The sequence below is a fragment of the Pelobates fuscus genome, chromosome 5, assembly GCF_036172605.1.
Source record: "Pelobates fuscus isolate aPelFus1 chromosome 5, aPelFus1.pri, whole genome shotgun sequence".
In the NCBI taxonomy this organism is placed as follows: Eukaryota; Metazoa; Chordata; class Amphibia; order Anura; family Pelobatidae; genus Pelobates; species Pelobates fuscus.
The window spans coordinates 318,667,859-318,692,929 of record NC_086321.1 but is presented as its reverse complement, the minus strand read 5'-3'; the positions used below and the strand labels follow the sequence as shown (position 1 = coordinate 318,692,929).

Below are 25,071 nucleotides of genomic sequence, written 5' to 3'. Positions count from 1 at the left end.
TCTCCTTCAGCCTTTTTATACGAGGGTCCCTCAACAGGCACGACAGCATGAAAGACCCCATTTGCACAAGGTTGGATGCCGAGCTACTCATTTCCCTTTACTCCTCCTCAGTGATCTCAATGAAGGTATGTTCTTCCCCCCAGCCACGTACAACACCACGGGTACCAGATAGGTGACAACGAGCACCCTGGGATGCCTGTTGTGGTTGGTCTTCCTCCTCCTCCTCAAAGCCACATTCCTCCTCTGACTCCTCTTCCTCACAATCCTCTTCCAACGTTGCCGCAGGTCCAGCAAGCGATGCTGATAAGGCTGTTTCTGGTGGTGATGGTGACCACAACTCTTCCTCTTCACGCTGATCTACGGTCTGATCCAGCACTCTTCGCAGGGCACGCTCCAGGAAGAAAACAAATGGTATGATGTCACTGATGGTGCCTTCGGTTCGACTGACTAGGTTTGTCACCTCCTCAAAAGGACGCATGAGCCTACAGGCATTGCGCATGAGCGTCCAGTAACATGGCAAAAAAAATCCCAGCTCCCCAGAGGCTGTCCTAGCACCCCGGTCATACAAATATTCATTAACGGCTTTTTCTTGTTGGAGCAGGCGGTCGAACATTAGGAGTGTTGAATTCCAACGTGTCGGGCTGTCGCAAATCAAGCGCCTCACTGGCATGTTGTTTCGCCGCTGGATATCTGCAAAGTGCGCCATGGCCGTATAGGAACGCCTGAAATGGCCACACACCTTCCTGGCCTGCTTCAGGACGTCCTGTAAGCCTGTGTACTTATGCACAAAGCGTTGTACGATCAGATTACACACATGTGCCATGCACGGCACATGTGTCAACTTGCCCAACTTCAATGCCGCCAACAAATTTGTTCCATTGTCACAAACCACTTTACCGATATCCAGTTGCTGCGGAGTCAGCCACTTTTCCACCTGTGCGTTCAGGGCGGACAGGAGTGCTTGTCCGGTGTGACTCTCTGCTTTCAAGCAAGTCAAACCCAAGACGGCGTGACACTGCCGTATCCGGGATGTGGAATAGTACCTGGGGAGCTGGGGGTGTGCCGTTGATGTGGAGCAAGACGCAGCAGCAGAAGAGGACTCAGCCGAGGAGGTTATGGAAGAGGATGGAGTAGGAGGAGTAGAGGAGGTGGCAGCAGGCCTGTCTGCAAGTCGTGGCGGTGTCACCAACTCCTCTGCAGAGCCACGCATTCCATGCTTGGCAGCCGTCAGCAGGTTTACCCAATGCGCAGTGTAGGTGATATACCTGCCCTGACCATGCTTTGCAGACCAGGTATCAGTGGTCAGATGGACCTTTGCCCCAACACTGTGTGCCAGACATGCCATTACTTCCTTTTGCACAATCGAGTACAGGTTGGGGATTGCCTTTTGTGAAAAGAAATTTCGTCCGGGTACCTTCCACTGCGGTGTCCCAATAGCTACAAATTTTTTGAACGCCTCAGACTCCACCAGCTTGTATGGTAAAAGCTGGCGGGCTAATAGTTCAGACAAGCCAGCTGTCAGACGCTGGGCAAGGGGGTGACTTTCTGACATTGGCTTCTTACGCTCAAATATGTCCTTGACAGACACCTGACTGTGGGCAGATGAGCGGGAACTGCTCAAGGTGAGAGACGGAGTGGCGGATGGTTGAGAGGGGGCAAGGACGACAGCAGTGGTTGACGTGGCTGAAGATGCTGGACCAGGAGGAGGATGGCGGCTTTGAGTTTGTGCGCTGCTTGTACTCATGTGTTGATCCCATAGGCGTTTGTGATGTGCGATCATGTGCCTACGCAAAGCAGTTGTACCTAGGTGGGTGTTGGACTTCCCACGACTCAGTTTCTTTTGGCACAGGTTGCAAATGGCATCGCTGTTGTCAGAGGCAGACACACAAAAAAATGCCACACTGCTGAGCTCTGCAATGACGGTATTCTGGTGGTGGACACAGCATGCATTGATTGGCGTACTGTCGGGCTGACCCCGGGTTCCGATGCATGCTGTCTGACTGTGCCACTAGCTCCTTGCGACGACCTCCCCCTGCTTCCAACTCGTCTCCTCCTCCTCCTCTCTGTCTCCCCATCTGAACTTTCACCCTGTTCTTCTTCTTGCCGAGCGGGCACCCACGTGACATCCATGGACGCATCGTCATCATCAACCGCTTCACTTGTATCTGACAACTCAGCAAAGGAAGCAGCAGCGCGTACAACATCATCATCACACCGTACGTCCATGTGTGTAATGCTGCCTGCCTGAGATATATCCCTGTTATCTACATCCTCTGGCAATAATGGTTGCGCATCACTCATTTCTTCAAACGGATGTGTAAATAACTCCTCTGACATGCCAAGTGAAGCGGCTGTGGTGCTAGTGTTGGTGGTGGCGGCAGGCGGGTGAGTGGTATCTTGAGAGGTGCCCGAAGCTAAGCTGGAGGAGGATGGTGCGTCAAGGTTCCGATCGGAAGCTGTAGAAGATTGGGTGTCCTGTGTTAGCCAGTCAACTATGTCCTCAGAACTTTTCAAGTTCAGGGTACGTGGCCTCTGAAAACTGGGCATTATTCTAGGGCAAAAGGGAATCACAGCACCACGACCACGATGGCCCCTGCGGGGTGGCCTGCCTCTGCCTGTCATTTTTTTTTTTTGGATTAGTGGTACTATGCTTGCAAGCTACTGTGCGACCAGATATGAGTGGCACTGTGCAGTGGCAGAGGTTGGCAGAGTACACGCTGTAGGCCTGACACACCCGCTTGAAGACAACTAACTGCTATTCAATCTATAACAGTGAAAAAAATTTTTTTTTTTAAATCAATGCTATTGTGACACCAGATATGAGTGGCAATGTGCACTTGCAGAGGTTGGCAGAGTACACGCTGAAGGCCTGACACCTGCTTTAACCCCTTAAGGACCAAGCTTCTGGAATAAAAGGGAATCATGACATGTCACACATGTCATGTGTCCTTAAGGGGTTAAGGACACTGACTGCTATTAGCTTACAAGAAAAACTTTTTTTCTTTTTAAAGACACACTATAGTGACACCAGATATGAGTGGCAAAGTGCACTTGCAGAGGTTGGCAGAGTACACGCTGAAGGCCTGACACCCGCTTTAAGGACAACTAACTGCTATTAGCTTACAGTGAAAAACTTTTTTTCTTTTTAAAGGCACGCTATTGTGACACCAGATATGAGTGGCAAAGTACACTGGCAGAGGTTGGCAGAGTACACGCTGAAGGCCTGACACCGGCTTTAAGGACACTGACTGCTATTAGTTTACAGTGAAAAACTTTTTTTCTTTTTAAAGACACGCTATAGTGACACCAGATATGAGTGGCAAAGTGCACTTGCAGAGGTTGGCAGAGTACACGCTGAAGGCCTGACACCCAGACGCTTGCAGACAACTAACTGCTATTAGCTTACACTGAAAAACTTTTTTTCTTTTTAAAGGCACGCTATTGTGACACCAGATATGAGTGGCAAAGTACACTGGCAGAGGTTGGCAGAGTACACGCTGAAGGCCTGACACCCAGACGCTTGCAGACAACTAACTGCTATTAGCTTACACTGAAAAACTTTTTTTCTTTTTAAAGGCACGCTATTGTGACACCAGATATGAGTGGCAAAGTACACTGGCAGAGGTTGGCAGAGTACACGCTGAAGGCCTGACACCCAGACGCTTGCAGACAACTAACTGCTATTCAATCTATTACAGTGAAAAAAAAATTGTTTTTAAATGCAAGCTTAAGCTATTGTGACACCAAATATGAGTGGTGGCACAGGGCAAGTGGGCACAGTATCCACTGTGAGCCTGACACAGAAGCTGGCAGGCAGGCAACTGCAATTACATTACACAGAAAAAAAAAAGCAGACTGATGTTCTAGCCCTAAAAAGGGCTTTTTGGGGTGCTGTCCTTACAGCAGAAATCAGATGAGTCCTTCAGGACTGTAGTGGACACTGAATACCCTAGCCTAGCTATGAATTTCCCTATCAAATGAGCAGCAGCTACACTTTCCCTCCTCTATCTAAGAATGCAGCTTCAGAATGAATCTAAAATGGATGCTGTACAGGAGGTGGGAGGGTCTGGAAGGGAGGGTCTGCTGCTAATTTGCTGGAATGTGTCTGCTGACCGTGAGGCACAGGGTCAAAGTTTACTCAATGATGACGAATAGGGGGCGGATCGAACCGTGCATGTGTTCGCCCGCCGCGGCGAATGCGAACACGCTATCTTTGCCAGGAACTATTCGCCGGCGAACAGTTCGGTACATCACTAACAGTTACATATTATGGTGGCTAATGTTTTGGGACAGTTTTTCTGCCAGAGGACCTCAACATGTTGTTAGGATACATGGCATCATGGACTCTATCATATATCAACATATTTTAAATGAACACCTGACTGCCTCTGCTCAAAAGGTTAAAATGGGCCATGGTTAGAGCTTCCATCAGGCCAAAACATACATTAAAATCAACACAAAAATGATTTACTGCACACAAATATAAGATCCTGCCATGGCCATCTGAGTCCCCTGACTTGAGACCCATAGAAAACGTGTGGGGTGATAGGAGAGTCCACCAGCATCACCCTTGATATTTGAAGGATATGGAGAGATTCTGTAGGGAGAAAAGGTCTTAGATACCTTGCCATGTATTCTCCAACCTCATCAGGCATTATAGTAGATGTCTCAAGCACTTATCTTAGCAGAAGGAAATAGCACAAAGTACTGACTAAAAGGTTGCCAATAATTGTGCCACACATAATTAACAGATATTTTTTTTTTTTTATAAACTTGTATTGTGTTTGCAATTGTTTGATGTCCATGAGAGTATTATTGTGTATTTTTTTCAACAGAAGATCGAAAGGTTAAACAATAAAGAAACATTTTTACGAAGGTTAACGTTTGTAGAAAAGGGCCCAATTCTTTTCCACATTCCCTACATTTTTGCACACAGCTATATTTTTTGTTTCTAACAATGTTACCTAGTTTTCCATTAATCTATTCACTTTTTCTCAGAGTCTACTCTAACATTCTTCAGCCCAACCAATAAACACAAATCAATCTCATATTACCTCAGTTAAAAAAATAAATCCTCTTTGCCTTTACTTATATAACCTCTTTTACTCATTCTCCACTTTTTTGTGTTAACGTATGCATAACTTCCGGATATCTGGAATAAATAATGTCTCTGTACTGGACAATTTACATTTCTTGTGCCCTGTGCCCTAGTGATCTCCAATAAGCCTCCCTAGAAGATTTAACAAGAAATTCAATGTCTCTCTAGGATTTGCTCATTATAAATTGTCTCATTTACAAGGTTGGACATCTTTTTCAGGATGCCTTTTTTTTCCATAGTACTTTATATTATATTTGTATTCTCATATTTTTCCCCATCTACAGGTTGGAGGCAGAACTGGAGTTATTGGAGAATGGTTTGTCCACTACTTCAACCAAAGAGAGCCTGGTAGAGGAACAAGCACCCTCAGACAATGAGAATCAAGAAACAGCCAAGACCCACAAGGTCAGGTTCCTAAATATAATCGCTTCACTCAGTCAAAATGAAAAATAAAGGAACAATACGTGAACATATAGCTTTTTGTAGATGTAGAGACAACATGCATACTCTAAAAAGAAACATATTGAAAATATATTGGAGACCCAGAATGACTCTGAGGTGTTGTAGAATGAAGAAGACTTTAGTAGAAAAAAGACATCAGTTAAAAAAACAAAAAACCTTAATTGCTATGAATTCTGCTTCCAATCCCAAAGTTTATTACAGCCGAGTTCTGCACGTTTGGCAAATTACACTCCCACCCCTAGCCTATGGAATGTGAGCCAGTGCCTGTTGTTGTAAATATTTGCCTCATTGTCTCTATTATAAAGAGCTTGTTCGTAAGCAGCAGCCAGGTCTGTACAGGAAAAATCTTTATGTCTATCCATGTTCCTTCTATCTCTGTCTGACTTTCTATCTAGATGCAATCCAGAGGTGGAGTAAATTATTAATGCAAGGTTGTCCTGTCCACCAGGTCCTCGAAGTGCTAAAAAATGCTGTCCTTCCAAAACCTTAGAGCCATATGGACATTAAACAGCTGGTGTGTTAATCTATGACACCACAGCCTGATTTATAAGCAGTGATTAATATGCACAGTGTTGCTGTAAACAGAAAATAACTACATGTGTAGACCTGAAAAATAATGGAAAAAATGCAATTAAAACTGCAGAACAACTCCTACATAAATATGTAGGCAGGCATAATAGGAAACTGGCAAATGAACCAAGAAAGTAGTTGAATGCAGGGACCTAATGATTTAACAGAGTCACAGAGATAGCAACACAGATAATTTCAAATTACGAATACCCTTGGTTATATCTAGGAGGTCAATGAGCCCTTCACAACCAAGTTATGCACAATAGAACCTTGGAAATAACATCCTACAACTATACTAGATAAGGACACACCTTGGGATACCCAAAACATATTACATAGACTAGTTAAATAACTTAAATCTACTTTAGCTAATTACAGTGCTGTATATCAGTGTTTCCCAAACCAGTCCTCAAGGCACACCTACCAGTCCAGGAATTAAGGATTACCCAGTTTTGTCTAAGGTGTTTTTTCTTTTTTTTCTAAAAACACCTTAGACAAAACTGGGTAATCCTTAAATCCTGGACTGGTAGGTGTGCCTTGAGGACTGGGTTGGGAAACACTGCTGTATATGACAATGCTCAGGGCAGTGGCTCCATGCATTTTAGGAGACCAGACCACCCTTTCATCTCCATTTACAAATTGTGATTTTGTGGGTAAAAATGACCGCTCTCCATAAAGAAGTGGTAGCAGTGGTGATGCTTAAGGGTTTATCTGATTATCTGACTGGTGATTCCTTAAATACAATAGGTTTTGGTCCTGATATATACACAGGGTATCATATCCTTACAAGCAGCATTGTCCTCTTGGTATTGATTAACCACAGCCTTGGAGAGTCACAAAGCACTCAGTTTATTGACTGCGATAATTACAGTCCATATTCAATGTGCAGTAGCTGGCAACTTAACCATTAAATTTAAATTAAAGCTGCAAGCCATTGTCTAGAAGAGCGACCAGGACTATCCATAACAATCCTACTGTTCCATACCCTTGAGTCAAGGGAATAAACTGGCTTTACTTTTGAATGTGAGTACTTTTGTTTATATGTTCCTCTCTAATTAGTACACCTAAACTATTGTGTCTTCCCTTTTATAGGATCATGTCATATCTAGCCTTAGATAAATATTTCGTTTTTATCGCTCTTCTCCCCTCCCCACTCTCATTCCCCCTCCTAACCCCGTCAATTCCCCTCCCTGTCAATTTATTTCCCCCCCCCTTTCAATTTATTCCCCCCACCCTGCCTGTCCATTTATTCCCCCACCCTGCCTGTCCATTTATCCCCCCCCCTGTCCATTTATTCCCCCCCTCCCTGTCCATTTATTCCCCCCACCCTACCTGTCCATTTATTCCCCCACCTTGCCTGTCCATTTATCCCCCCTCCCTGTCCATTTATTCCCCCCCTCCCTGTCCATTTATTCCCCCCCTCCCTGTCCATTTATTCCCCCCTCCCTGTCCATTTATTTCCCCCCTCCCTGTCTGATCATTTATTCCCCCCACCCTGCCTGTCCATTTATCCCCCCTCCCTGTCCTTCCCCCCCCTGTCCATTTATTTCCCCCCTCCCTGTCCATTTATTCCCCCCCTGTCCATTTATTCCCCCCTGTCCATTTATTCCCCCCCCTGTCCATTTATTCCCCCCTCCCTGTCCATTTATTCCCCCCCTCCCTGTCCATTTATCCCCCCATCCCTGTCCATTTATCCCCCCCCTCCCTGTCCATTTATCCCCCCCCCCCTGTCCATTTATTTCCCCCCCCTGTCCATTTATTTCCCCCCCTGTCCATTTATTCCCCCCCTCCCTGTCCATTTATTTCTCCCCCCTCCCTGTCCATTTATTTCTCCCCCCTCCCTGTCCATTTATTTCTCCCCCCTCTTCATTGATTTATCCTCCTCCCCTCCCTCCCTCTCCATTTATTTCTCCTCCTCCCCTCCCTCCCTCTACATTTATTTCTCCCCCCCTCTCCATTTATTTCCCCCCCCCCATCCCTCTCTATTTATTCCCCCCACCCTCCCCTACCTCTATTGTAGCGTGGCCGAGCTCTGTATCATGGTCCGCGGGTACAGGGAGCTTTTGTTTCCTGTACCCGGCAGACTAACAGGAAGTGAACACTCAGTGTTCACTTCCTGTTAGTCCGTCCGAGTACAGGAGACAGATGCACCCTGTACCGGCGAACTATACAGGGCTCGGCCACGCTACAGAGAGGGAGTGACAGGAGGGAGCGCTGAGCGCTTCCCTCCTGTCAGCCCCCTCCCTCTCCTCTGGCTGCGCCCAGGCGTTGCGCCCTCATGGACGCACCAGCCCGGGCGTGGCTGCAGCCGCCTGAGGCTCTCTACAGAGCGCTCGGGCGGCTGCAGCATTAGGGGGGCCGGTGCTCCTGGCAGGGGCGCCCTAGGCGGCTGCCTAGTCCGCCTTACAGGTAGCGCCGGCCCTGCCTGTAACTTCCTAAAACACCATATAACCTGTACATAGGGGGTACTGTTTTACACGTGAGACATCGCTGTATACAAATATGTGTATTTTATTGCAGTAAAAGCAAACAGTATTATGACATTGACAGTTAAAATGTCATGTAGAACTAAACAACATTTCTTATTTTCTCCCATTTTTTTTATATTTTATTCATATTAAATTATGCTCCATAGCTAAATATTTGATGTTATTTGAAAGCCATGTTTCCCCTGAATAAAATTATATATTATAAGTGTGGGTGCACTTAAAATGAAAGAGGTGAATTTGGCGTGTACATTTGGCTCAGTCCTTAATGGGTTAATGTAGTTATAACTGTCTTTGGACAGAAACAAAATCAGTGAATGTGAAAGTGAAAGGATGGGTAGCAGGAAGATAAAAAAAAAAAGGGGGGAGGGGGGATAGGGGAAACTGCTGTGGGGTGGGGGAGAGAGTGAAGGGTATTTTTTTCTTTTTTTTATAGACCCATTGCTGCCAAGTTTTGTTGAAAGAAGCCTCAGTGTGCCATCAGTTTATCAATAAGATATGCATCTTGTACCCTACGCTCCACTTCAACTATCCCTGAGGTTTCAGCTTTTAACCATGCTTGACTCAATGGCTTTCAGGCAACAAGGGAGATCTTATTAATGAATTATTGTTCATGCGATGGCATCCCATCCCAAGGTTTAAACAACAAGAATTTCTATGGATCCAGTGGCATTTTTCTATCTATAACCCGTTTGATCAACCTCTGTTGACAAAACCACCACATGTGTGCATAATTTTCTTGGTTGCTGCATAGGCATACGACATGTATCTGAGGGAATTCTTCCCATTCAGGGCAGCTGTACTGGAGTTGTGTACCACCTAGAAAAGTGTTTTAACGGATTGTTCCTGCATAGTGGCACAAATTGAGAACCTAGAGCAGGGGTAGGCAACCTACGGCACGTGTGCCATGCACGGCACTCAAGGTGTCTTTGCACGGCACTCAAGGCTGCTACAGCCAAACAGGCTCTGGCCTTTCAGGAGTCCCAGTGAAACTTCAGATATCTGCTAATACGAAAAGGTTGTGAAAGACAATCCTCAATTTATGCATTGCAGCACATAGAGGAAGTGATCTCAGATCACTTCCACCCAGCGCTTGTGAATGGCAATCCACACTATTGTAGAGCAGCCTTGCAGCTCCTGTCCTTGACCTGTACCTGGCCAGCCTCGTTCCCACTGGAACCCAGGGAAGCCACCCACACTGCTAGATTTACACAGAAATGCAGAATAACCCTCCCCTCATACAAATAAGACGAACAGCCCACAAACAAATATACCTACAATCCGCACAAACGTAACCTGCTAACAATCCACATATATGCACACAACCCCACATGCAGCCTCTCACATGCAATACCCCAAACAGTCCCCACACATACACACACTACCAAACACACAATGTGACATGTCCATCCACACACACAATTCCACAAGCAGCCCCCATACACAGCCCACATTCATATGTATCATACACGATACCACAAACTACTCCTGAGCATATACAATATAATAGCTCATATAAGCACAAATACAACTATACAAAGCAATTACAGTATAAATAACACAAACAGAATATGTCAGCATACACACCTCAATTTAAAAAAATAGGACTGGCACGCTACGGGACATCACAATCCTATATCGGCACAGTGCTGCTAAAAGGTTGCCTACCCCTGACCTAGAGCATGCTTCCCATATTGCCTCCCAATTGCTCAGAGTAAAAACGTTGTGCATGTTTTCATGAGGGATATATCTACTAAACAGTGTTTTTTTAGTTTATTTTTTAATGATTGAAGTATTAGGGCAGTGTCCCTTTAAGATGCTACTAATACTCTCTTTTGTAGGGCATTATCATGAAAAAATATTGGACAAGGGTAATGGCTCCTTTAATCTTAGGACAGCACCAGGGCATATTACATACCCCAGTCTGCCCAGCAATGTTAGTAGTTACATTCCCACACAGCAGCTGCCATTTTCCCTTCTCCATTTTGTGACATGCTGGGACAAAAATGAAAGGGAGAGAAAAGTGTTCTGTGTCCCTCGCCCCTTTTCCACCTTTTTTAGTATTAGGAGAATGAATGTCCACAGCTACAAATAACAGTTGCTGTATAAACGTGTAACTCCAAAAAATCTCTGGCACACCTGGACACAGATTTCCTGGTTCCATTCTGTGATTACAGACCAGCCATCACAACAATCTGAAAAGGCAGTGTTTACATTAATAACCCTGCAGGGACAGGCTATAGACACCAGAACAACTATATCCCATTGTACAGCGCTACGGAATCTGATGGCGCTATATAAATAATAAAATAATAATAATATTAAGCTGTATCTGTTCTGGCGACTATAATGTCCGTTTAAGCACTCTGAGCCTAAACCTGAAACAAAACACTTTACTTTAACTACTCGTAAAGATTTTACTACTCTTAAAAATTAAACACACCATGTATATTATACCAATACTAAATTTAACCCCGCTCTAATCCTAAAACCCATTATATCACAACTATAACCCCTCTCAAGCTTTTAATGCTGTTAAAACTAAACACCCTAATTTAACTCAGACATTAATGACCGCCCTATAACCTTAAAGGGATTCTATAGTGTTCAAAGTTGTATTCCTAGCAATATAGCTCCCTCGGCCCCCTCACCTAGCCAAAAGTCACATAGCAAGCAGGAAGTGCCTATAGTGGCTGTCTGACTGACAGCCACTAAAGGTAGTCTTAACCCTGCAATGTAATTAATTATTGCAGGGTTAAGGGGACAGGGACATTGCACCCAAACCACTTCAATGAGATTAAGTGGTCTGGGTGCCTTTAGTGTCTCTTTAACACCCCAATTCCCCTTATCACATCTAACATTAGTTTTAACCCTGCTTACATTTACTCAGTTGCATACACTCACTATACTCACAGATCAAACACAACACATGACTTTTCCCAAGTCTCTCAGGTAATTTAAAAAAAAAAAAAACGATTTTCAAGTTTACAAGTTACAAGGTAATAAACCATTTCTACAATAAATTATAAAACAATATGCAACACAAGTGCAAGTGCTTTTTCATGGACAAGTGTCGTGTTAGCTATTCTGTTTCTTATTTACATAGTACCTCAATGTGTTTGAAATTTTATTGGTTTTAGCATTTACTATGTGTTTTACTAACTACACTTTGCATGCAAACTGCATTTTGGTGAGGGATGAACTATTCAATACGTCGATGAAGACTTTGTCCATAATAGCGGGGTTGTTGTTTTGGTTTACTTCTTTTGGGAGGTTGGTAGACCCATGAGGTTTCCAACGTTGTCTGTGGTTTCATTTTGGGAGTCAGTATAAAGGCTGATTGCAGCAAATTGTCGGTCGGATCTGAGATACGGACCTGGCTTTCAAGCTGACATACTTCCGAAAGCCTCTCCCCTCAACACAACTTTTTTTTCTTGCTTTATCACACGTCACAATAGCAATAAGGGACATGCTAGCTGGCACTTACCTCAAACTTTCCTTCTGTAAACTATTTCACGATGATCAATGTAAGAATTTGCTACCATGAAGATTTATTTAATAAACCACCAAGTCTCAAAATACCCAGCTACATAATTATTCAGTGCCATTTTGTATTAATTTTGATGTTTTATGTTTACACTAGTAAGCTTGTTTACTTTATGCAATCAAGTTACTTATTTATCACCTCTAGGCAGACTTCAGCTGTTTGCTGTCCATATGACAGCAGGGTTTAAAAGGGCAACCGGCTTCACACGTGTTGAGTAAATTAGGAGTGTTTGTGTTTGATCTTGCAAGCACTTATGCTATCTATATATACAAGATATATGTTATCTTTGTTGTAATATATGTTCAAGTGCTGTACTGGCAAACGAATTTGGTTTCGATTTATATCAGTAGTTCTTAGCCTTTTTCTGACAGATACACAGATTACGGTATATATGCTTAACAGCATTTGGTTTTTCAAATGTAAAATGTAATATTGCTAGAGTTACTGAAATAACCTTTACTACTCCAGTGACAAATGCTACTGTCACCAATATTTTGGGGACAGTTTCCAGGGATTAAATATAATGAATATGATGTCTACTCCTGCCAGTGGTTCCTTTGGAAAAAGGAGTGCAAAACTACAGGTTATTCACAGAAAACACTGATTTTTGTTTGAATGGACAAAATTCTGTGAAAATTTTTGAATTCTGACCGCATTGGCGATTTGCTGATTTATTAAAGCCATATGCGGTCAGGGTTTGGTCTGGAGCGAATCTGTATCATTTGTTAGGAAGCATTCGGAAAATCAGTAATATCCGCATGCGAACCAATATAAAGCACAGGAATCGGACATTTATCAATGACTGCATAGCAAACGAATGCAAAACCAAATGTATCTGACAGGATGCACATAATCAGTTGTTATCATTCACTTGCTTTTTGCAAGTATCCTTGAGACAAACGGCAGTAGCGAGATAGGGCGGTAGTTGGATGGGGAATTAGGGTCAAGGTTGGGCTTTTTCAGAATCGGGGTTATGGTTGCATGTTTGAAGGATAGAGAAAATGTGCCAGAGGAGAGGGAGAGATTGAAAATTTTAGCGAGAGGCAAAGCAAGAGAAGGAGACAAAGTGTGGATGAGATATGAAGGAATAGGATCGAGGAAACAGGTGGTGGGGCGGGAGGAATGGAGTTCAAGGTGAACCCCCAACAGATAATAAAAGATCCATATCGCTGACATTTGTTAGCTATGGAAGATAGTGTAGATAACTGTAAACAGGAATTACTCCTCTAATAAGATTTAGTCATCCACCCGCCTCCCACCCCCCATATAAAAGTTTTACATCGTTGAGGATAAACATTCCTTAAAGTGATTTAGACCAGGAATTAGAAAATTTGTTTTAACACGCTGCATTACTTTTTTTCATAAGGTGATGCTAATTATGTAGCATTTTGTAATACAATTCTTATATCAACAGTAATTTGGTTTGACAAGCTTTCTGGAGTTTAATTTTTTAAAGTATTTTTTATGAAAATGAAAAGAGCACTTAAAACTAAGGCGTTACATTGGTAAAACAACAACAGGTTAGGCATTGCACAGATTTATAGTCAGAAATTCTTTAGATCTATTAAAGGGGTCAGGCGAACTACTGAAAGTTTTTTGATGTCACATAGACAGACAGCTTGAGCATCTTTTGAGAAGCAGGACACCAGTGCAGAAACCTGGAATGATTGGATAGGAGTCCTTTATTTGGGAATTTCCTGCCGAATCCTGGACTGTTGTGAAGCATGTATACAGGTGGTAACAAAAATCTTTATATTCAAAAATGACCAGGCAAACAGTTAATAGAGTGTTACACAGTCTTAACTGAAACTAATAGGAAATATTTTAGCTCAATACTTCATTTTACCCCTGCTCTCCTCTAATCTCAGTAACAGTTTCCCTATTGTTTGTTTTACTGTGTATATATCTTTTTTTTTTTTTTTACAAAACTCACTTCCCTGTCTCTTTAAAATGTGTAAATATATTATCTAATTATATTAACTTTATAATTTTAAAATTATTTACGGACTATCCCATATTTTTTAGTTATTTAAAAAAAATATTTGATAAATTATATTGTGATGGGCCATGGAGACCTTTTTAATGCCCCCCATGAATAAGATTATCTGATTTTGTATTTTATTTTTTGAATACTCATGTGGGGTATTTTTTTTTTTTTTTTTTACTATTGTTAACTTATGAGTTTCCCAACAAATTGGGTTTTTACATGTTAAACTTCAAACCCTGCTATAAGAGTTATATGTCTGTGCAGTGGGTGCTTATTTTAACCCTGCATCTACTGGATACAGATTCCTGATTGGTATACCTCTGGAAATAAATTAATTTATATCAGCAGCCTACACCAACATCATGTACAGCAATGGGCCAAGTCCATTGCAACCACATGCAGCTGTACCATATATTTATTTAAAAAAACAAGTTGATGGTTATAGCACCAGTCATAATAGCTGCAGCCAATGGCGACCTACCAGAAAATTGCCCATCACTCTGGTGGGCCAGCCTTGGCCTGTATATCCCATTTTTGAGATCTGAGAGGTTATTAGGTGTTAAAATATGGCAGTATGAACTCCTGAAATAATTGTTTCAATATGATGAGCACATTTGTCTTTAGAACTGTTAAGGTGTACAAGGTCACAGGTTCTACTCCCGGCAGGGTCAAGTCAGCCCTTCATCCTTCCGAGGTCGATAAAATGAGTACCATCAATTGTGTAATAATAACATCTATTATTCAGCTGTTGATTTGGTTAATTCTGAGAGTGTGCACTGAAAAGTGCTTTGAGTACCACTAGGAGAAAGGCGCTATATAGTCTGTAAATAAAAGCCTACATTTCGTCAGAACTTTTCTTTGCATGCCAGTAGATTTGGTGTAGTGCAATAGTTAAGAGCTGCCCTGTCTGGCTCAAGCTTCTGAGATTTACATGCTGCAGAGCAGTTATTTCAGACTTCACATTGATAAACAAGAAGTTTATTCTTAGCTTGATGCTTTCAAAATCATTTTAAAAGAACCCTCTAGGAACCATACCCACTACAACCCACTGTAGTAGTTGTGGTTACAGAAGTGCTCTGCCCCCTCCCACACCCCCACCATGTAAGTAGTAAGGAAAATTGTTCCCAAATAGGCCCGTCCATATTAAATATAACTTGTCCTACCGCTTTAGTTTATATAGTTATAGCTAAGCTAGATAAAAATATTATTATAGATTTAGGGTATTTATGGATTTATAGACTGAATATTTTAAAACACATTTCAAAATTAATATTTATAAGCATACCATTATTCATAAGTCATTATTTTTTTGTCATTAATCATTATTAAATTGCTATAAAATATGCAGCAATTCAATTTTTTTTCCCATTTAGCACAAATCGTACATGTTTATTAATTAAGCATTGGCAATAATTGATACACACCCATATTTGTAAGCAAGATTTTAGGTAACATTTTCTGTGCTAGATTACAGCTCCACCTTGTGGTTATATATGGCATTACGCCTACATTTACTACTTTGGTAATAGTAATATCCAAGTTTCCTGGATTCATCAACTGAACTAAGCAGAGGCAGAATTCTCTTTGTTACCGTTGGATACTCCCGAGTCCCTAATAGACTGAGATGGCAGTTAACCTGAAAGAACTCAGACTGGCATTAAAGAATCTTGGCAAAGTATGAATTTTGTCATAAGCTAAATCATTACAGTACTCCCTAACATATTGACAATGTTGGTAATGAATGCATAAAAACAAAATTTTACAGAAATTGCTCTTACAGCTTTTACAATTTTAAGATACTCTAACTCCCCTTGCATCCATCTCATTATTTCCCTAATCCACCTTGTGTCTCTGACCCTCGTACTCCAATAGTGTGACCAGTGGGAAAGTCCTGAAGCCCTGGTGTTCACAATTTGCAATTGAGGTCCTGGCATCCCTTGGCAGCCCTCTATGTCTGTAAAGAGAGGTTGGTACTTAGAGAAGCCAATATATTTTTTCCTCCTCTCTGTACTAGCTACCCCTGCTTGCATAGGGCAGCACTTCTGCACAGTGAACATCAGTGCAGACTTTGGACGAAACAGGCACATCAGGGCTTTAGCATTTTCCTGCCTTGCTATAAATGCAGAAGAGTGGGGGTACGACATGATCACCACCAATTACCCATCACCTCTCTTACAACTGTAATCGGGGGAGGAACTGCCTTGACCCCATTAGTAGGTCAGCAAAGAGCAAATACTTTTTTTTTGTCAAATTCAAAATAGAAGCACTACTATCTTGCCACCTGAAGTGAGCTGCAGCTGAAGTACCTTGCATGTGCCAATGCTAAAAAGGTGGTGTACCTAATAGACATTCAATATCCCACTCAGCAGTTTATTCAGTTATGTACGAAGTTAACTGGTTAAACATTTGTTCGTTACATAGTTACATAGCTGAAAAGAGGCATACATCCATAAAGTTCAGCTTTTAGATGTTAAAGATCTTGATGTTGCTTTTGTCAACCGTTGTACCACTAGTGGAAACGTTTCACAATGAAGTACCCATAATAATCACCCTTTCTTTCTCCACAGTCTCCTAATATCTCATATGAAGAGGGGCTACCTTCTGTAAATAAAACTATTATAAAACTAGAGTGGGTTTAAAACGACAAAAACGTACATAGCCTGTATTCTGTTAGAGGCTCTGCACGCTGTCTCACGCGCTATTTACTCAAATGCAAAATCCCTACAAGCTAGCAACTTGCATCCTCTGTTGTAAAACACCTTAAAATATACTGAAAGTCTTGTTTTTGCAAACAAAACCATACTGGTTTTAATGGCCAAGGAAATAATGCTTTAGAAACCTTAAAAAACACATCATTTAATGATACACAATTTCTCAGGGAGTTAAAGGACCACTCTAGTGCCAGGAAAACATACTCGTTTTCCTGGCACTAGAGTGCCCTGAGGGTGCCCCCACCCTCAGGGACACCCTCCCGCCCGGCTCTGGAAAGGGGTAAAACTTACCTTTTTCCAGTGCTGGGCGGGGAGCTCTCCTCATCCTCTCCGCCTCCTCTCCGCCCCGTCGGCTGTATGGGCACGCGCGGCAAGAGCTGCGCGCGCATTCAGCCGGTCGCATAGGAAAGCATTTACAATGCTTTCCTATGGACGCTTGCGTGCTCTCACTGTGATTTTCACGGTGAGAATCACGCAAGCGCCTCTAGCGGCTGTCAATGAGACAGCCACTAGAGGATTAGGGGGAAGGCTTAACCAATTTATAAACATAGCAGTTTCTCTGAAACTGCTATGTTTATAAAAAAAATGGGTTAACCCTAGCTGGACCTGGCACCCAGACCACTTCATTAAGCTGAAGTGGTCTGGGTGCCTAGAGTGGTCCTTTAAACTAGCGCTGACTGCAAACGTCTGGTGCAAAGCAGTACATTTCCTGTGAATGCCTTGGATGCGCTATATGGCTTTTCTTTCCTTGAGTAGTTCTCATGCAACATTTGCATACTTTTGTATCAGTTTGTGTGTGTTCACGTTTGTTCAACAAACAAATATTTCTGCACAGAAAAAGTACTTGGTAGTGAATGCATAAAAACTAAAATTCAGAATTTAGGACCAAATAATTGATTTGGAATAATGACTTCATCTCCATCTCTGCAAAAGTCAAATCTTGGCTGTTGCAATTCAGTTTTTACTACAATTTGGTAATTTGAGAATAAACTCAAAAATTCCAATATTATACAATCTTTTCATTTTAAGGTGGATCTTATGATCATAACATGATAGAATCTCATGTGAAATTATTAATTGTGTCTATAGAGTATGTTAACCAAATGGCTTACAACTGCAAATATATTACTTAATTCCTTAATCTCTATTACCACGGTTTCCTCTAAGTAAAACCCTTGCATTATAACACACTATACCTTACCACATATGCACCCTATCTCACTAATTTATATGTTATGACTAATATTCTCTGTACTTTATATCAGAATTCACTACTTTAATCCATGAATTACATCTTAAATTAATTCTCACACCATCCAGTCCAGCCATGTACGTAGGGCGGATCTCTCTCTGTGTCCAGCTGTTAGTTATTTTCATGTGCTCTGCACTAGAATCTACCAACACTGAAGTTACAACACATGACTCCTGAGTGCCATAACTGTAGTGATAATGAAGCTGAGCACAATTTGTACAAGATTCAATGCTAGCCAAGAAAGAATGTTAAAGGAACACTATAGTCACCTAAATTACTTTAGCTAAATAACGCAGTTTTAGTGTATAGTTCATTCCCCTGCAATTTCACTGCTCAATTCACTGTCATTTAGGAGTTAAATCACTTTGTTTCTGTTTATGCAGCCCTAGCCACACCTCCCCTGGCTATGATTGACAGAGCCTGCATGAAAAAAATGGTGTCACTTTCAGACAGATGTAATTTACCTTAAATAATTGTATCTCAATCTCTAAATTGAACTTTAATCACATACAGGATGCTCTTGCAGGGTCTAGCAAGCTATTAACATAGCAGGGGATAAGAAAATCTTAATTAAACAGAACTTGCAATAAAGAAAGCCTAAATAGGGCTCTCTTTACAGGAAGTGTTTAGGGAAGGCTGTGCAAGTCAAATGCAGGGAGGTGTGACTAGGGTTCATAAACAAAGGGATTTAACTCCTAAATGGCAGAGGATTGAGCAGTGAGGCTGCAGGGGCATGTTCTATACACCAAAACTGCTTCATTAAGCTAAAGTTGTTCAGGTGACTATAGTGTCCCTTTAAAATAAAAAGAAATGGGTTAAAGGGACATGCAACACTTTGAAACAAATATACAAACTATATTAAAGCAAGACAAACGTTAAAAAGTATGTAATACTTGTTACATCATGTTGGTCAGATTGCATTGTTAGGCACACCTCCCAAAGAGAGAACCTTTACACTCCCTCAAACTCCCTATCTTCTACCCTTGTCAGGATGTTGCAAGGTGAAGAAATCTGGTAAATCTGCCAGGCATGCCCAATGCACATTTCCTGCCTTCCTAGGTATATTACACTTATTAGTTAGATCAGTGGCCTACGTCCCCTCAAGTGGGTGTGAAAAGCATAAGAAAGAAGAAGCAGGTAAACATATGAAAAAATAATCATAGTTATCTTTTTGTAGCTAGAGTGAGGCAAGTTAAAGATTCTGAATAAGACAATTGACTCAAAGGGATGTATGTCTCTTTAACAATGGGCTGTGAAATTTAGACTTTGACTTAATAAAAACACAGAGATGGAAAAGAAAAAAAACAAGAGCAATAAATATGGGAAACCCAACAGGGAATCTGTTGTAGGCAAGATATTTTTATTTCCACACCTTTAAGAGAGAGGAAAATTGAGGTTGTAGGTCATTTATGAGAATAGGGATTAGAGGACACTGGAGGGTCTTTGATGGTAAAAAAAAAAATTAAAATGGAATGGGCTTAGTGGAATACAAGAGACTATATAAAAAGAGAAACCTGGGGGTGAGGGGATGAGGAAAATAGGTGTGAATAAAGTTGTGAAGTGATTTAAAATGCCTCTTTTCTTGTACTTACAAGGAGAATTATGTGTTTTTCTGCGCAAATATATTAATTTGTTTGGCTAGCATCAGAATTTTACTCATGTCTCTTTGTTTCATTCTAGACCTCAGTGAATGCAATCCGAGGTAAGACTGCTTTCTATTTACACTTTTACACTTTTTTTGAGGGGGGGGGGGGGAGGGGGGTGGTGTTGGGAAGCATTTTCTAATGATTCCTAATGTTGTCCAATTATTTTCTCCATAGACCAGAATGCATCTTCTCCTGCTAAGAAAACAGACAGTCCAGACATGATGAGGGCAGGTATGTAAACATCAAGGATGAAAAAGAGGGATGGGTACCATCCTGCAATGAGGCACTGCTTGGCTTTCATAGCATTGAAGGAAGTGGCATGGCTGGGCTGTCCCTGCTAAAAGTAAGGCTCCAGTGTCACATGATAGACATGTAATAAGTACAGTCACTCAGCATGGAAACGAGTGATCAATGAAACAATATCATCTAGAGTTGCTACAGTGTGATTAATCATAGCACATCAACACATTAATAATACATACAATCCACAAAATGATTACAATAGCACTCTGTAATTACAGTATACCTTACCACCATACCGTGTATTTCTACAGTTACAGTTTGCCATATCGCTAAAAATGTCACAGTATCACACTATGGTTACAGTAGACAATATCATTGTTCAATGATTCAATTTCGCAGTATGGTTACAGCAGGGCTCAAGTGGCCACTAGCCACTGGCAAGTAAACATGTAGCCCTGTTGAATAAAAATACACCCTAAGTTTGGAGCAAAAGGTAACTTTTAAAGCCTGGCTAGTGGTGTTGGACTTTAACATGTAAGTGTACTTTACAGTATTTACAGTGTACCATGCCATCATTGTCACACTACATTTGTTGTATCAATAAACATAGTGTGACATTGTATCATTGTGTGGTGATATGGCATACTGTGAACATATTGTGACAATGTATAAATGTCACACTAGGTTTACAGTATGGTACATCACCACACAATGACATACTGTCACACTATGTTTACAGTGTTCTATATCACCACACAATGATACAATGTCACACTACAATGACCATATATCATATCACCACACAATGATACAGTGTCACACTACATTTACAATATGTCATATCACCACACAATGATAAAATGTCACACTACGTTTATAGTATGCTATATCCAGCGGTGTATTTAACATGAGGCTGACAAGGCATTTGCCACGTGCGGCACTTTCAGGGGGGCGGCAAAAAAAGCCGCCCCACAAACGCCCTGGCAAATGACTTGCCAGCCTGTTGTCCTGTGGTGCTCGAGCTGGCCGGGTGGCCACCTCTGGGCCCCCCCAGGCTGGCATGGACTGAGGTGGGAGACAGGCACCGAGGAAGCACTCTGAGCTCTTTCCTGCTCAGCTCCCTCACGCGCACCGCAGTGATGCGGGAGCCGGAATATGACATCACTAAAAGGCGCGTGATGGAGCCGAACAGGAGGATCACTGCTCCCTCGCCGCCTCCACTATGAGCCTGCCCTGCCAGCCCAGCCAGCAGAAGCCCCACTGAACCGAGGAAGAAGCCACCAAAATGTAAGCAAATAATAATAAAAAAAATTGTGAGTGTGTTAGTGTGTGTGTTTGTTAGTGTGTCTGTTAGTGAGAGTGTTAGTGTGTGTCTGTTAGTGAGAGTGTTAGTGTGTGTCTGATAGTGAGTGTGTGTGTGTTTGATAGTGAGAGTGTGTGTGTGTGTCTGTTAGTGACCGTGTTTGTGTGTGTGTGTCAGTTAGTGAGCGTGTGTGTCTGTTAGTGAGTGTGTCAGTGAGAGTGTGTGTGTCTGTTGGTGAGTGTGTGAGTGTTAGTATGTCTGTTAGTAAGAGTGTGTGTCTTTTAGTGAGAGTGTGTGTGTCTGTTAGTGAGTGTGTGTGTCTGTTAGTGAATGTGTATGTATGTCAATGTGTGTATGCGTGTGTCACTGAGAGTGTGTATCTGTCAGTCAATGTGTATGTCTGTTAACGAATGTATGTCTCTGACAGTAAGTGTATATGTGTCTCAGTAAGTGTGTATGTCAGTGTGTGTCTGTCAGTGAGTGTGTGTGTCTGACACTGAGTGAGTGTGTGTCTGTCAGTGAGTGTGTAGGTGGTCTTGTCAGTGAGTGTGTATGTGTATCTGTCAGTGAGTGTATGTGAGTGTATGCATCAGTGAAGGTGTGTGTGTTAGGCGAAGAGCCGGCGCTATCCGAGCGTCGGCTCATGCAGAGCCGGCGCTATCTGAGCGCCGGCTCTGCTCTCAGCCTCCTTCCCCACCGACCCACATGCAGGGAGTGAGGCAGGGGAGCACCCGGGGAGCTGTTGCCGGCAGCTCCGCTGGGTTCCTCTCACGAGATCTGAGCGTTGCCGCGGCAACGCTCAGATTTCGCGAGAGTGAACTCTAGCCCCGCAGGCTAGAGTTCACTCACCACTGGACCACCAGGGATGGCAGAAAGGATCCCCCTCCCTACATAAGATGAGAAGGGGGGGGGGGGGGGGTATTAAGTCATCTGCCCCCACCTCCACTGGACCACCAGGGAAGGCAGCAAGGAACAAGAATCCCCCCTCCCTACATAAAGTAAGAAGGGAGGGGGGATATTAAGTAATGTACCCACAGACATAAACAGCACCCACAGACATACAGCACCTACAGACATACACAGCACCTTCACACATACAGCACCCACAGACATACAGCACCCACACACATACACAGCACCCACACACATACAGCACCCACAGTTATACACAGCACCCACACACATACAGCACCCACACACATACAGCACCCACAGACATACACAGCACCTACACACATACAGCACCCACAGACATACACAGCACCTACACACGTACACAGCACCTACACACATACGCAGCACCAACACACATACAGCACCCACAGACATACACAGCACCCACACACATACAGCACCCACACACATACAGAGCATCTACACACATACAGCACTCACACACATACACAGCATCAACACACATACAGCACCCACAGACATACACAGCACCTACACACATGCAGCACCTACACACATGCAGCACCCACAGCCATACACAGCACCTACAGACAAACACAGCACCTACAGACAAACACAGCACCTACACACGTACACAGCACCTACACACATAAACAGCACCCACACACATACAGCACCAACACACATACAGCACCCACAGACATACACAGCACCTACACACATACAGCACATACAGCACCCACACACATACACAGCACCAACACACATACACAGCACCAACACACATACAGCACCCACACACACATACAGCACTCACACACACAGCATCCTCACAAACAGCACCCTCACAAACACACAGCACCCTTACACACAGCACTCAAACAGCACCCTCACACACACACAGCACACTAACAGTACCCTCACAAACACAAACAAGACCCTAACAAACACACACACAGCACACTACCAGTACCCTCACACACAAACAGCACCCTCACACATAGTACATTAACAGCACCCTCACAAGCGCACACACACAAACAGCACCCTCACACACAGTACATTAACAGCTCCCTCACAAGCGCACCCTCACACACAGTACATTAACAGCACCCTCACAAGCGCGCACACACAAACACCCTCACCCACATAGCACACTACCAGCACCCTCACACACACATCACACTAACAGCACACACACACAGCGCAGTGTGTGTGTGTGTATATATGTGTATATATATATATATATATATATATATATATATACATATATATATATACATACATATATATATATAGTCAAAGATGAAGTAGGAGCACTCAAAAGGACTTTTTTCGGTGATTTTAATGTGGTGAAAAAAAGTTTACAACAAAGTGTAACGCATCTAATCAATCGACGTTTCGACCCCTAAGGGTCTTTTTCAAGATCCATATATATATATATATATATATATATATATATATATATATATGCGGCTTGTGCTTTAGGGTGCACACCCTGATGCAATGGGCTGTGCACGCCTATGTGGGTGCCTGAGTTTTGTCATGCCTAGGGCAGCACAAAACCAGAATACACCACTGGCTATATCATCACTCAATGATACAGTGTCACAATACGTTTACAGTATGCCATATCACAACACAGTGATACAATGTCACACTAGGTTTACAGTAAGCCATATCACCAGACAATGATGCAATGTCACACTACGGTGACACTGCAGTTATAGTTTATTACCACGCAAAGGCGCAATTTCACAGTAAATTATACTATGTCACCAAACAAAGATGAAATTTCACAGTACATTTAGACCATGTCACAAAATTATAAAATGTCATATTACATTTATACCATGTCTCAACACAATTGCACACTTACATGCACACTAGTTTACCATGATATCATCTGACAGTATCACACAAAGCTATAATCAGATTATGCAATCAGACTGTCAGAAGATATCATTTAAAATAAGGGACATATTGTCTTAAGATTCTCATGATCACATCAAACTATTAGTGGCCCCCAGTGCTTACAGCATGATCAGGGAGCTTACTCTAGAACCTTGCACAATGAATGAATGAGCTGCACACAAGCACATGTCCACCCTCAAGTGCTCTCTCTGCTTTGCTGTCCCACTAAAAGCCATTTTCCCTACATCCTTCTGCCCCTGCTTGCTGACCCTGAGCAGGGCGGTGGGAGGGATTGAAAGTGTAATGGAGTTTAATGTGCTGTCCTGTTTGTATCCCAGCTATGTACTCTGTGCAGATAACAGTAGAGAAGGACAGAATCACAGGGGAGACTAAGGTGCTCTCCAGCAACACTGTGCTCACCCAAGAGCACCCCCTGCAGGGGGTCAAGGTGTATGAAGATGACCAAAAAGGTATGGTGAGCTGGGAGGTCAGGGGTCTGACACCTCTAACACCATGCAAAAAGGTACTTTCACCAATCTATGCTGAATCCAAAAATGTTACAACATTTTTTAAAATTCTATTTCCCAACATCCACCACTTTCTTTCTTGGATGTTTGAAACCAGCATGTAATAAACGTGTTCAGTTACCACAATACATTAGTGCTAACATATTGCAGAATATCTACTTTGACGGTAAAAACCAATCAAGGAGGCTATTTACAATGTGTGTTGCAAATGTGTATCTAATCTAATTATTATTTCTTTCCAGTAAAGCAGAGTATAGGATTTTGTATAAATGTCAAATCTTATCTAATACATTGACTTAAGTTCAAAAGAAGCTTGTCCTGGTTAATTGCCATTTGAGTACAATTCCTATAGTCTGTGGTTGCTTGGACAAACATTTCATGACCAGATCCATGGTCCTTTTCTTGTTCTT

General features: G+C 42.4%; 1 protein-coding gene across 2 annotated transcripts in view; it reads left to right on the top strand.

Annotated features, from left to right (window-relative positions):
* The window catches only part of PALM (paralemmin), a 90,526-nt gene that overhangs the window by 59,700 nt on the left and 5,755 nt on the right, over nucleotides 1-25,071 (top strand). The window contains exons 5-8 of one of the 2 annotated variants that reach the window (XM_063455577.1): nucleotides 5,383-5,503; nucleotides 19,794-19,815; nucleotides 19,934-19,990; nucleotides 24,473-24,604. In XM_063455577.1, coding sequence (XP_063311647.1) covers nucleotides 5,383-5,503; nucleotides 19,794-19,815; nucleotides 19,934-19,990; nucleotides 24,473-24,604 — 332 coding nt within the window. The remainder of the gene's footprint in view (nucleotides 1-5,382; nucleotides 5,504-19,793; nucleotides 19,816-19,933; nucleotides 19,991-24,472; nucleotides 24,605-25,071) is intronic. The other variant, XM_063455578.1, reaches the window with a different exon arrangement.